Source organism: Rhinolophus sinicus, linkage group LG02 (assembly GCF_036562045.2).
Source record: "Rhinolophus sinicus isolate RSC01 linkage group LG02, ASM3656204v1, whole genome shotgun sequence".
In the NCBI taxonomy this organism is placed as follows: domain Eukaryota; kingdom Metazoa; phylum Chordata; class Mammalia; order Chiroptera; family Rhinolophidae; genus Rhinolophus; species Rhinolophus sinicus.
The window spans coordinates 144,936,067-144,949,601 of NC_133752.1; the positions used below are offsets into that span (position 1 = coordinate 144,936,067).

Genomic DNA, 13,535 nt, shown 5'->3' on the forward strand with positions numbered 1-13,535 from the left:
TAGGCACTGCCAGGTGCTAGACATATAAAAATGATAAGACTCAGTACCTTCCCTCCAAGGGCTTCAAGTCATCAATGCTCTAGTGTTCAGCACACTCAACCACATTCTAATTTGCTTCATTAAAGTGAAACCATTATTTTAGGCTTAACCTATAGCAGACTTCTAGATTTTGTCATTTTCTTCCCCCAAAACAATGATCATTGATCCATTTAGTAACACTTGAGGAAAGATGTTCAAGATGCTAGCAGGTCTCTGATATCCGCTAGCATTTCTGGAAGAACAAACAACACTGAGGCTTACTACAGGGCTCCACCTGGGGCTACAACTGAAGGACTTTGCCACAATGGAAAGAAAACTGCTTTGACAAAGAGGTCCAGTGCAACCCAGCCTCAAAGTCCCTCAAGCCTCAGCCTGCCTCAAGATCCTAGCAGGCCTGTTTTCCTGATGAGGGGATCTGATACAGTCCTGTGGACATGAGCAGCTCCTAGAGCCCAATCTTGTCAATGCCACAGAAGTGCCATGAAAAGTTGCCTCACTCCTACCTCTGTTCCACCTGCCATTCCACCCCCTTTTATGAAGTGGTTTCCTCTACCTCATCATTAAAGTGCTCAGGGGAAGTGAGCTGTCTGTGCTAGTCTCTAGTCTTTTCTTTAGTCTCCTGAGCGGGCAGCTCCCTCCAGCTCCTCATCATTACCCTGATACAAACTGATCTGAGACCTTTCCAGTTATGGAAGTTTACAGACCTCCCTGATGGTGAAGGTAAGGACTTGTCCTCGGTCCCTATTCAAGTTGGTCCTTTCTGCCTTTGAAGTCTGAATCTCTGTCTGGATTCTCCATGTGTAGCCAGCATGGGAGAGCCTCAGCACAAAAGGGGCAGAGTCTATGTAATTGGGCACACAGGGTTGGGGACAGGGCATATTCATGGAGTGAGAGGGTCACAACTCTTAGTCCTGTTTTGCCAAAGTCATTTTTTAAAAAACTTTTATTTATTTTAAGTGTGTTTTTCCAGGATGCATCAGCTCCAAGTCAAGTAGTTCTTTCAATCTAGTTGTGGAGGGTGCAGCTCATAGTGGCCCATGCGGGGATCGAACTGGCAACCCTTGTGCTATGAACATCGCGTTCTAACCAACTGAGCTAACAAGCAGCCCCTTGTCTAAGTCTTTCTATTCCATCCACCCAACCACTGGGAAGAGTTTCACTAGTGAGTGTGTCCACCCTATTCCCTTCTTCTCCATTTTCTTTGCCTCTGAGGTCAGACATCCCCTGTTGTCTCCGGAACACATTTCTGCCCCTGAAAGTTACTATATCAATCAGCAATGGACTTCCTACTCAGAACTTTTCCTTCTAATTCTAGAAAGTGACATACTTACTTTACTCGGGAAGGAATTCTGTGCTGAGCCATTTAGGGAAGTCCAGCCTCAGAGTCTAAGCCAGCTGCTAAGGTCACACAGTACTTGGAGCACAAATGGGTTTTGAACCCATACGTGTCTTGGTTCAAAGTGTATCCACTTTGTAAGAATCTCCAGGAGGTCAGGGAGGCCAGGGTCCGGAACTTGAGCAGGAAAAAGGTAAGAAGACAGCTCTGAACCATGAGATCATGGACACAGGGCCTCCATATTGGGGGGAAAGGTGGCTAGAGGGAAACAGGGAGGAGTGGGAAAACCCGCAGAAAGTGGTTGGGAAAATTATCTTCAGGTCAAAAGAAATGCAATGGCATCTGGCATCTACTAGAAATGGTGTAAGTATACCCAAGAGCATACAAGTTGATGCCAGAATCAATAAAACAAAGCACAGTGAACAGGAAAAACCAGAGGACTCCATGCCAGAGAGTCTGGAGGTTGGTGTGGTAACTCCCACCCAGTGTGTTCTTAGCTTCTGCTGTCTGAACACTGACCACATTCTTGTTTCTCCTCTGCCTGCCTGCCTGTCCCCTGCAAAGCCATGTGGCTGTACTTGGCAGCCCTTGTGGGCCTGTACTACCTTCTGCGCTGGTACCGGGAGAGGCAGGTGGTGAGCCACCTCCGAGACAAGTACGTCTTCATCACGGGCTGTGACTCGGGCTTCGGGAACCTGCTGGCCAAGCAGCTGGACCTGCGAGGCTTGAGGGTGCTGGCTGCGTGTCTGACGGAGAAGGGAGCTGAGCTGCTAACGAGCCAGACATCCGACAGGCTGGAGACGGTGATCCTGGACGTCACCAATACAGAGAGCATCGCTGTGGCCACCCAGTGGGTGAAGGAGCGTGTGGGGGACAGAGGTACCATGCAGGTTTCTCACTCTGTTTCTTCCCTGTCAGTGAAGGAGAGGCCCTTTGCCTGCTCTCTGGGGAAGAATCCCCATGTGTTTGCCAGGGCTTGAAGTCATGCTAGCTTTCTGCACCTCACCCAGCTTACCAGCCAAGCCTCTTCTCCTTCCACTGCCCTCCACCTCCTGACCTTGGATCTCTGCAGTTTCAGGGAGAGTTTGCCCTGACAAGGATTTGCCCTTGCAGAATTCCTATCTATGGCGTCCTCTCCTCTCTCAGCAGAGGTTCTGGAGTTCTAGATGCTGAGTGCCAGGGGGCAATCAGGACCCACAGTCTGGAGGAGGGTTAGAGAAGGGGGCACTGGCTTGAAGACTTACATGTCTGGCTGGTGGCAGCGCTGGAGCCGGGCTCCTGTTCTCAGCACGTTAACATGTTCTTGCTGGTGTCCCATAATTGTCTGACCAGGGAGCTGATATCACCCATTTTCAGGTGAGGACACTGAACTTGCAGGACTTGCCAAAGGGAAGTCAGAGAACTAGTGCGGGGTGACTTCCTCTCTGTTTCTTTTACTGCAGTTGTGCCTGCCTTATGATGGGAAAAGAAAAAAAAAAACATCAATTGCCTTTATCTAAGAATAAATGCAAAACATGATCAATGTGGAAAATAGAGAAAAGCACAGGGATAGAGAAAACTCACCCATAATCTTACTACCTAGAGATAAGTGCTGTTAACATTTATACAGATGGTATTATATTTTGCACACAGTGTGTATTCTTTTCTTTGCATTAAAAGAAGATGAAGGGAGGCCAGTTAGCTCAATTGGTTAGAGCGTGGTGCTAATAATACCAAGGTTGCTGGTTCCATTCCCACATGGGCCAGTGAGCTGCACCCTCTACAGCTAAGATTGAGAATAACAGCTCTCCTGGAGCTGGGATGCGGTGAGCAGCTGGAGGTTGGCATGGGCTCTACCGTGTGCTGCCATGAGCGGCTGGTGGCCAGTGTGAGTGGCTGACAGCCAGCGTGAGTGGCCAGCAGCCATCGTGAGCAGCCAGCAGCGGGAGAGACTGCTGTGAGCGGCCGACCGACCCACGACTGGTGACCGACTGCCTCAGCCATGGGGGTGGTAGTGGGGGGGTTTAGTGCAAGGCTCATAATACCAGCATGGGCCAGGGAGCTGTGTCCTATACAACCAGATTGAGAAACAACGGCATGAACCAGAGTGGGGGGGGGGGCAAAAGAAGGGGGAAATGAAAAAAAGAAAAATTTCCAAGTAGCAATGGAAATTAAAAAAAAAAAAAGTGAGAATTATACAACATAATGAAAGTTTCTTCAAAAAACAATACTTTTTTGAAAAATTTAATTTTGCAATTACAGTTTATATTCAATATTATATTAGTTTTAGGTGTACAGCGTAGTGATTAGATATTTATATCACTTATGAAGTGATTTCCCCGATAAGTCTAGTACCCCCTGACACCATACATAATTATTACAATATTAATAACTATATTCCCTGTTATGTACTTTACATCCCCATGACTGTTTTGTAACTGCCAATTTGTACTTCTTCTTTTTCTTTTTTCTTCTTTTTTTATTGGGGAATATTGGGCAACAGTGTGTTTTTCCAGGACCCATCAGATCCATGTCAAGTCGTTGCTTTTTCTTCAATCTAGTTGTGGAGGGTGCAGCTCAGCTCCAAGTCAAGTTGTTGTTTTCAATCTAGTTGTGGAGAGCACAGCTCACTGGCCCTTGTGGGAATCAAACCAGCGACCTTTGTGTTATGAGCACCGTGCTCTAACCACTGCACCAACCAACCACCCCAATTTGTATTTCTTAATCCCTTCACCTTTTTCACCTAGCCCCCCAATTCTCCTCCCACCTTCCAGCCATCAGTTTATTCTGTGTGTCTATGAGTTTGTTTGTTTTGTCTTTTAGATTTCACATATAAGTGAAATCATACGGTATTTGTCTTTCTCTGTCTGACTGTTTCACTTAGCATAACACCCTCTAGATCCATCCATGTTGTTGCAAATTGTAAGTTTTCATTATTTTTTATGGCCAAGTAATATTTCATTTGCGTGTGTGTGTGTGTGTGTGTGTGTGTGTGTGAGTGTGTGTCACAGCTTCTTTATCCAATCGTCTAAGGACATTTAGGTTGCTTCCATTTCTTAGCAATTGTGAATAATGCTGCAATGAATACAGGGATGCATATATTGTTTTGAATCAGTTTTTTGGAATTCTTTGGATAAATACCCAGCAGTGGAATTGCTGAGTCATAAGGTAGTTTAATTTTTAAATTTTTGAGGGACCTCCATATTGTTTTTCATAGTGACCGCACCAATATGCAATCCCACAAACAGTGCACAAGGTTTCCCTTTTCTCCACATCATTGCCAACACTTGTCTATTGATTTTTTTGATGATAGCAGTTCTGATAGGTGTGAGGTAATATTTTATTGTGGTTGTAATTTGCATTCCTCTGATGATTAGTGAATATTGGCCATCTTTTCATATGCTTATTGGACACCTGTATGTTCTCTTTGAGGAAATATCTATTCAGGTCCTCTGCCCATTTTTTAATTGGGTTGTTTGTCTTTCTGGTGTTAAGTTGTGTGCGTTCCTTATATGCCTTGGACGTTAAACCCTTATCAGATGTATCATTGGTGAATATCTTCTCCCATTCAGTGACTTGTCTTTTTTTTTTTTTTTTAAGATTTTATTGGGGAAGGGGAACAGGATTTTACTGGGGAACAGTGTGTACTTCCAGGATTTTTTCCAAATTAAGTTGTTGTCCTTTCAATTGAGTTGTGGAGGGCGCAGTTCAGCTCCAGATCCAGTTGCCGTTGTCAGTTGCAGGGGGCGCAGCCCATCATCCCTTGCGGGAGTCTAACCGGCAACCTTGTGGTTGAGAGAATGTGCTCCAACCAACTGAGCCATCTGGGAGCTCAGCGGCAGCTCAGATCAAGGTGCTGTGTTCAATCTTAGTTGCAGGGGGCGGAGCCCACCATCCCTTGAGGGAGTCGAGGAGGTGAACCAGCAACCTTGTGGTTGAGAGCCCACTGGCCCATGTGGGAATAGAAATGGCAGCTTTCCACGTTAGGAGCATGGAGCTCAAACCACCTGAGCCACCGGGCTGGCACGTCTTTTTGTTTTGTTGATGGTTTCTTTTGTGGTGCAAAAGCTTTTTAGTTTGATGTAATCCTATTTGTTTACTTTTTCTCTTGTTTTCCTTACCTGAGGAGACATATCCCCTCCCAAAATATTACTAAGTGCCATGTCAGAGAGTTTACTGCCTATATTTTTTTCTAGGAGTTTTATGGTTTTGGATCTTACATTTAAGTTTAACCACTTTTGACGTTTTCTTGTACATGGTATAAGAAAATGATCTAGTTTCATTGTTTTATGTGTCTGTCTAGTTTTCCCAACACCATTTAATGAAGAGACCGTCTTTACCCCCATTGTATGTTCTTGCCTCCTTTGCAATAGATTAATTGACTACATAACCGTAGGATTGTTTCTGTGCTCTCTATTCTTTTCCATTGATCTATGTGTCTGTTTTAATGTCAGTACCATGCTGTTTTGATTACTATAGCCTTGTTGTATAGTTTGATATTAGGTAGCATGATACCTACAACTTTGTTCTTCTTTCTCAAGATTGCCTTGGCTCTTCTGGGTCTGTTGTGGTTCCATACAAATTGTAGGATAATTTGTTCTAGTTGTGTGAAAAATGCCATTGGTATTTTGATAAGGATTGCATTGAATCTCTAGATTGCTTTGGGTAGTATGGACATTTTAACTACGCTAATTCTTCCTATCCATGAGCATGGTATGTGCTTCCATTTATTTGTATCTTCTTCAATTTCTTTCTTCAGTGTCTTACAATTTTCTGAGTACAGGTCTTTTACCTCCTTGGTTAAATTTATTCCTAGGTATTTTATTTTTTGATGCAATTGTAAATAAGATTGTTTTCTTAATTACTCTTTCTAATAGTACACTATTGGTGTATGAAAGTGCCACCAATTTCTCAATATTAATTTTCTATTCTGCTACTTTACGGAATTCATTTATCAGTTCTAATCATTTATTGGTGGACTCTTTAGGGTTCTGTATATAGAGTATCACGCTATCTGCAAATAATGACAGTTTTACTACTTCCTTTCCAATTTTGATGCCTTTTATTTCTTTTCCTTGTCTAATTGCTGTTGCTAGGACTTCCAATACTGTGTTGAATGGAAGGGTTGAAAGTGAACATCCTTGTCTTAATCCTGATCTGAAAGGAAACGAAAGTGTTAATTTTTAATGATTGAGAATATTCTCTCTTTATGAATAGCATTACTTCCTAAACAGTACCTAATGGTATGATATGAGATTGTTTCCTACATTTTATTCATCACAAACAACATAAATGTTGTCTTGGGAAATTTCCTTTTACTCAAATTTCTATTCTATAGCTATGTGAATTGATTGGGTTCTTAGAAGGAAACTACACATATATGGTGGGAGAATACGATTCCTATAGGGTCAGGGCATGTCTGAGCGGGCCAGGGACTCAACTCTCGGGGTCAGTACTTCCAGAGTCCCATTGGCAGCCCTTGCCCCGTGTCCTCATAATCCCTGCTCCTGCAGCCCTGGGGTCTGTAGTGGGTAATACTTTATGTCCTTGGGACTTTGTCTTTGTTTTGCAGAGAAGTTTCCATGAAGTTGGGTGCGGTGAGCCCAGGAAGGTGGTGGGGGGAGTGGCTTCCTGTGCAGGTGGGAGGAGAGGGTGGCATTGTCAGGGGTTAGGGTGCAGTCTGTCCTCTAAGGTGGGGAGAGGCAGTTTTAGGTCCCCCGCAAAGCCCGTCCTTGAAATTCTCCGAGGTTCCTGCAGGAACAACGCTCCATATTGCAGCCGGGTGTGTCAAAGCTAGTGCCCTGAGCTCAATTGCAGGCCTGTTATGCATGTTCCCCCACATCTGGAATTTCAGGTCTCTTTTACCCAACCAAAGGGTCCCCAGATATGCACCATCTTTTGTCATTTTGTGTTTTATTTATCGTGGTTTACTTCCTCTCGCTGTCTTCCTTCCTCATTCTCTCTTTCATTGTGCCCCTCTCTTTCCCTCATCGATAGTTATGAAGCATGCACTAAGGAAGCAGATCAGAAATCAGAAAATGATGATGAATATAAAATGTCTGCAAGGACAACATTAATGTGTGAAAATCCAAGATAACTCTCCTTGATCCACACTGTGGACTCACTAGATCTAAACATTATTGCTGCCTCATCAAATCTGGATGATTGCCTTCTGTCTTGCAGGCACGAGGCTGAGTCACAAAGAATAAATCATGAGGAAGTCATCATTTTTTCTCCTAGAGTTTACAGGGTCTGCACTCCCCCAAACCCTTCAGACAGTATGTTATCTGTTCTACCCACTCCCCATCCACCTCCCCCATACTGTGCTCATTCAGTTGGAAGGTGAACAGGAATCATAGCTGTGTCCTCACTACAAGGTCACAGCACAGTATTGCTCTCTCCCCACATGTGCCCAGGACTCTGGGGCCTGGTGAACAACGCTGGCATCTCTGTGCCCACGGCACCCAATGAGTGGCTCACCAAACAGGACTTCATGAAGATACTCAATGTGAACCTGTTAGGGGTGATTGAGGTGACCCTGAGTCTGCTGCCCCTTGTGAGGAAGGCGAGGGGCCGTGTGGTCAACGTTGCCAGCGTCTTGGGTCGTGTGTCCTTGTATGGTGGGGGCTACTGCATCTCCAAGTACGGCGTCGAGGCCTTCTCGGACTCCCTCAGGTATGGACTGGAACAGAGACCCTCCCTCCATACATCTGCCTCTGTGCTCTCAGGGGAGCCTTTTCCTGGGTGTTCATTTCATACAACCTCAGAGGCTCTTCCTTCCACATCCTTCTCTCTTGTTTTGTGCCAGAAATTCACTGGGAAGCTCCTCTTTATCCTTGGGTGCCTGGATGGGCCCCAGGTCAACAGAGTTTCATTCCACCTCGTGGCACTGGAGAAAACCCCAGTTAGAATAAGTCTGAGGCAGAATTGTAACCGATCTTATTTGGTTGCACAGCCCTTCCATGTGTACGAGTGTAACTGCCATGATAATCAGGTTCGGGAGCTGTGTCGGCAGTGTAACCCCAGGGAAGCATTTTATTCAGGGAGCTTTTTCATCGCAGCAGCAGCAGAGACTGCACTGGCTGTAGGGAGGATGGCTGTGAGGTGGAGGAGCTGAAACTGCGGGCGGAGAGATGCCCCTTAGAAGACAGATGGCTGGAGGTGGATCGGGTGGGAGTGTAGAGCGAGGGGACTGAGGACTATGGGAAAGACATAGTTGGCACAGCCTGTTGATGCCCTGAGTGTGACAATCATACGAGATACGATTTGGGGATGCCCTGAAGCACGAGTGGCAGGATTTAGAGCTATGGGCACATGTACGTGAAATATTTGGGAAAACACTCAAACTCCATAGAGAGGCAATTCCCTCATCATAAGTTTTCACCCCCTGGCGTCTGCATTTCACATCTCCCGCGATATTTTCCCACCGCCATCGTATATTGGTGTTTTATTGTTTTTTCATGTGTTTTGCGTTTTGTTTTGCAAGTCCTCTGACGTCCTTGCCCTTCTGCCTGTGTGCCTGGCAGGAGAGAGATCTCCCATTTTGGCGTGAAGGTGGCTATCATCGAGCCCGGCTACTTCAAGACTGCTATGACCGATACTGAGTCGATATCTAGAAGTTTCCAGGAGAAATGGGATCGGGCCAGCCCAGAGGTCAAGGAGGTCTATGGGGAGAAGTTCCTGGCATCCAGTGAGTGCTTTGTGGTCTTGGGGAAAGAAGCCAACTATTTCCTGGAAACCTGGGTCCATCATTAGAACCTCTTATGTTCTCACGTCCATCCTCCAAGGCCCTGACCTGAAGGGGACCTTTACATCCATCCACATGGTTGCGTGGTCAACTGGTAACCTAAGGAAGGATCCAGTCTTGTTAGACCTGGCACCACTGTCTCATCTGAACCCCTCATTATGTTGAGGAGGGGATTACAGCCAGAGTGCAAAGACACCCGAGGACTCCAGGCAAGCTGGCGTTAGAGCATCTGGTTGTCAGGTCTTAGATTCCCAGTGTTTGTAGAGACCTCCAGTTTAAGGTTCTGATAGTCTCAGGAATGGAGCCAAAGGCAGTTAGTGTGCAACTGTTGCTCCTGGGTAGAAGTTGGGCACTCTCTAAGGAATTTGGGTGCATTTAATTTAGGGGAGTTTGGAATTCTGGAAATTCACTCTCTTAGTTGATCTTATTGTGGGGGTGGCTGTAGGTGGGACTATATCCAGATTCTTTCTCGTTCTGGACAGGCGTGAAAATAATTAGATTGATGAAGAAACAGTGTACGCAGAATATGTCCTTGGTGACGGACTGCATGGAACATGCCCTGACCGCCTGCCACCCTCGCACCCGATACTCAGCTGGCTGGGACGCCAAGTTCCTCTATCTTCCCATGAGCTACATGCCCACCTTTCTGGTGGACGCTATGATATCCTGGGGTTCCCCACGGCCCGCCAAGGCCCTGTGACCCATGACTGGGGTTCATGGTTGGGCAGAGTTGGGTAATGTGTTTGGGAGGGGATGCATCAGGGGCGCAAATATGGAGGCTCTCGGGTCTCAGGGGCACCTACTCCACCACCCTCCCCACCTCACCTATTTCCCCTTAGGACATTACTCAGTACTCTGGGGATATTAGCAGGAAAGGACCAAGTTTTGCATTTAAGAAGCAGGGATCCAAACACGCACATCTGTGCTTTGTTCCTTAGCAGCCTCTGAAAGCTCTGATCCACATGGCCCTGCTGGCACCATGAGGAGTCCACACTTTGGGAGTGTGTGAGAAGCTGGAAGCCTCTCTGTCCTCCTCTTCAGAGTGTGCCATGACCTGTCCGGTCTCCCTCTCCCTCGGTGTGACCTGGGTAGGTGAAGGCCCTCTTCACTGAAGAAATTTTTGGATAGTGGTGGATGCGTGGAGTGTGACCACAGGCCTGAACCATCACCCTCAGATACCAACTCAACAAGGAGGTCTGTCGTCTAAGAGTTTGATATATTCCTAATCCTGGAGGAATAGCTCTCTGTGGGATCCACAGAAAATGAACAGGCACAGCAAATAAAGGGCTTCATGTAATGATTAATTATTATATTGTCCTCACTGTGTAAGAGATCTATGTTGTCCATAGAAATGTCTGAGGCCGTATATCACTTTATCTTACGTCACATTGGAGCCAATTCTCTGAAATTGCTGACATTCTCCAATTTAATCCAATATAATAGAAGCAGCACCCAAACAGGTTTTGTATTTTATTTTCTTATATTTATAATCGCCTCACTACTTCCAATCGTTAATATTTATTGAGCTTTTACTGTATACCAAGCACACTAGAACATACTGAAATCATTTCTCCTGCACTGAGGAGCTTATATCCCAGAAGAACATAAAATATACCTCTCTTAATATGGTTATGTTAGTTTGGTGTTTACTGAGGAAACATTCTCTAGGGTCGTCTTTTGTTGTAATTTCACCCCGTCATTCTTTAGAGAATTGAAGAGGAAGCATTTCAAGGCAGGCAATGAGAAACCATTCAAACAGGTAGATGTGGTGTGCAGGAGAAGAGCCATTCAAAGACGTTCATGTCCTAATTCCTGGATCCTCGGCATTTGTTACCGTACATGGCAAAGGAGAGTTAAAATTACAGATGGAATTAAGATGGCTAATCATTTGATTTTATGATCGGAGGATTGACTGGATTATCCATGCAGGCCCAATGTAATCACAAGGGCCCTTAGAAGTGAAAGAGAGAGGCAGAAGAACAGGTCAGGACCCTGTGATGTGAGAGGGAGTCAACCTGTCCTTGCTGCCTTAAAGATAGAGGAACGGGCTGTAGCCAAGGACTGAAGATGGCCTCTAGTCTAGATCCTGGAAAAGACAGGGAATGAATTGTTCCCTGGAGCCACCGGAAAGGGATACAGCCCAGTAATACCTTGGTTTTAGCCTAGTGAGGCTACAGCCTGTGTCAGACTTCTGACCAATAAGACTGTAAGATAATAAAGGTGTGGTCTGAAGCCAGTAAATTTGTGATGGTTTATTAATGCAACAATAGAAAACAATACAGTAGGGATTAGAGGAACATGAGCATAATCTCATCAAATGACGAGGGATTTGCTGCAGTAAATAAGATGAGGAAATAGTTTATGAGACATCAGCAAAGGACCCAGCGTGGCAGACGATGAGTAGAGTCAAGATCATGTGTCCTTTCTCTAAGTACAAAGCCACCAAAGTAGAAATGGTTGGTGACCAGATTGAAAAAGAGAGAGAAGGCTAAAAAAAAGAGGGTAATATCCTACACCTGACTAATAGGAAGAATAAAGATTCCTTGAGAAATCCACGAAAATTAAGAAAATTCCAAGGTGAAAAAAAGATATCAAGAAATTCTTAAAATCTTGTCGTGATTGTTACAGATTGTCATGATGGGTCGAGGGCATGTTGTCCTCCTTAATTAGAAAAAGTTGTACTCTAAAACACAAATGACACACATTACTTTATGCAGATAGACTGACCCGCTTCTCCCCCGAAGAGAGAGAAACTGATTTTTTTTCAAGGAAGGGAGGGGAATGGGACATGGCTGAAAACAGTAGTAGTTATATTAACAGTATCTTTGTCCTTGCAATAAACTTTATCCTGAGACTTGGTAAAAAGCATATTAGCTGTCAAGAAGAATAAGAAAAAAACTTTTTAAGTATATAATTTCCTTTAGAGAATTTTTAGAAGCCGAATACTAGTCTACATGAAAAGCTGTGGAGAAAGTAGTTCTTAGCTTGGTCTCAATTTTCTCTCTGCCTCCTCAGTTAGTCACCGGCTGCTTTTTTTTCTCATCACCTTCAGTATTTTGCTCAATACCTGAGGTCCCCTCCAAGAGAAGCAGTGGGCTTCTTTTATAACCAACTGGGAGAGGATTCCTCTCCTCCATGGGTCATTCAGCTCTTGCTCAGTTCCAGACTCCTGTCGCCACCGTTTCATTACAGTGCTCTGCTCAGCCAGTCTGACCTTCCACACCAGCCGGTTTTTACCCCTCAGAGCATGTTCTGGGTCTGGAGTAGGTGGTGGCAGACAGAAGGGGACACAGCTGTCTGGGGGTGCAATGATGAGGCTGGGACTCTGTCTAAGGGTCGCGATGATCGTAGACTCTGCCATCACTTTGACTGCTGGTCTTCTTTGCCATGGCTCACCCAATTAGTCAGTGTCACTGGCTTCAGAGTCCCTTTCTCCCACTGTCACCACATTGTTTATATCCTTCAGGCTCATCTCATCACCTCCAAGTGCCTGGTCCTGGGAGTTAAGGGGAAAAGTCCTGACAGAGGGCAGGGGGGTTGCTCCCTCAGTCCTTGACTCCCGCCATTCGCCTGGTCGCTGAGGAGAAGCAAGGCCCGCTTGCAGCACAGGGGAGGCTCCCCAGTGGAACCCTTGTATTGACTTACTTCTCAAAGAGCAGAGAAAGCATCCACAATGGCACGTGTTCTAAAGTACGTATGTGCTCTAAGAAAAGGGTGTGGGTAGTCTTTTTTCTTTATTGCACTACAGAGAATTAATGCTTTGCTTTTTCTTTGCATTTACATTCCAGGTATCTGATGTGCACAACACAATTCTCTCAGTAGTTACATTATTAGCCCTGGGGCCCTTGATCATTTTACTTCCAGGTAGTTGGTGTCCCATACCAGCAGCTTTCTCCATAGAAAGACCCTGCTGCCTTCTCCTTCAGGACACTTCAGGACAGTGGAGGTACATCTACCCTGGGGAAATCCTTTCTTTCTCACGCCCCTAATATATAGACTCAACTAGGAGTAGAGAATTCAAAAGAGCCGGTGACATGGAATTCCTTTGTTTTCAAGTTTGGAGGGCATAGAACCAGATTTTGCTTTGTCTTGACACCATGAATTTATCTTGATTGTCTTTGCCTTAAAATACAAGTTAAAAGTTTATATGTGCCCAGTGAGTTGACTCTGTCTCAGAGAGGCAAGGATGTGGGTCTAAAGGAAGAAGATTCCAGTGCCTTCGTGGAGGTCAGGGGATAAATGAAGTGACCTGACAAGGATTTGAGAGAGAAGTTGCATCATCACTGCCTCTACTTTCTTTCACAGATGTGAGGGGCAAGTGTTTCCTTTCCAAGATTTATCAAGTAACTGGGGGTCACAGGATTAGACACAAGACAAATAAGTAGAGGTCGCCAAGGCCTGGGCAGGGACCAGACCCTTCCCTCGGGGACATCA

General features: G+C 45.3%; 1 protein-coding gene across 1 annotated transcript; it reads left to right on the top strand.

Moving 5' to 3' along the window:
• Positions 1-1,513: 1,513 nt before the first annotated feature.
• Positions 1,514-10,562, top strand: LOC109453012 (retinol dehydrogenase 16). Its single transcript, XM_074325553.1, has 5 exons — positions 1,514-1,568; positions 1,940-2,254; positions 7,771-8,029; positions 8,881-9,044; positions 9,584-10,562. The coding sequence occupies exons 2-5, from the start codon at positions 1,942-1,944 to the stop codon at positions 9,799-9,801; spliced, it is 954 nt and encodes a 317-aa protein (XP_074181654.1). The 5' UTR covers positions 1,514-1,568; positions 1,940-1,941; the 3' UTR covers positions 9,802-10,562.
• Positions 10,563-13,535: the final 2,973 nt, after the last annotated feature.

Excerpts from the sequence above, each read along its gene's own strand:
- LOC109453012 (XM_074325553.1), top strand. The coding sequence starts at position 1,942 with ATGTGGCTGTACTTGGCAGCCCTTGTGGGCCTGTACTACCTTCTGCGC. Across the intron at positions 2,255-7,770 it reads GGAGCGTGTGGGGGACAGAG|GACTCTGGGGCCTGGTGAAC; the intron begins GTACCATGCAGG and ends ACATGTGCCCAG. Across the intron at positions 9,045-9,583 it reads GGAGAAGTTCCTGGCATCCA|GCGTGAAAATAATTAGATTG; the intron begins GTGAGTGCTTTG and ends CGTTCTGGACAG.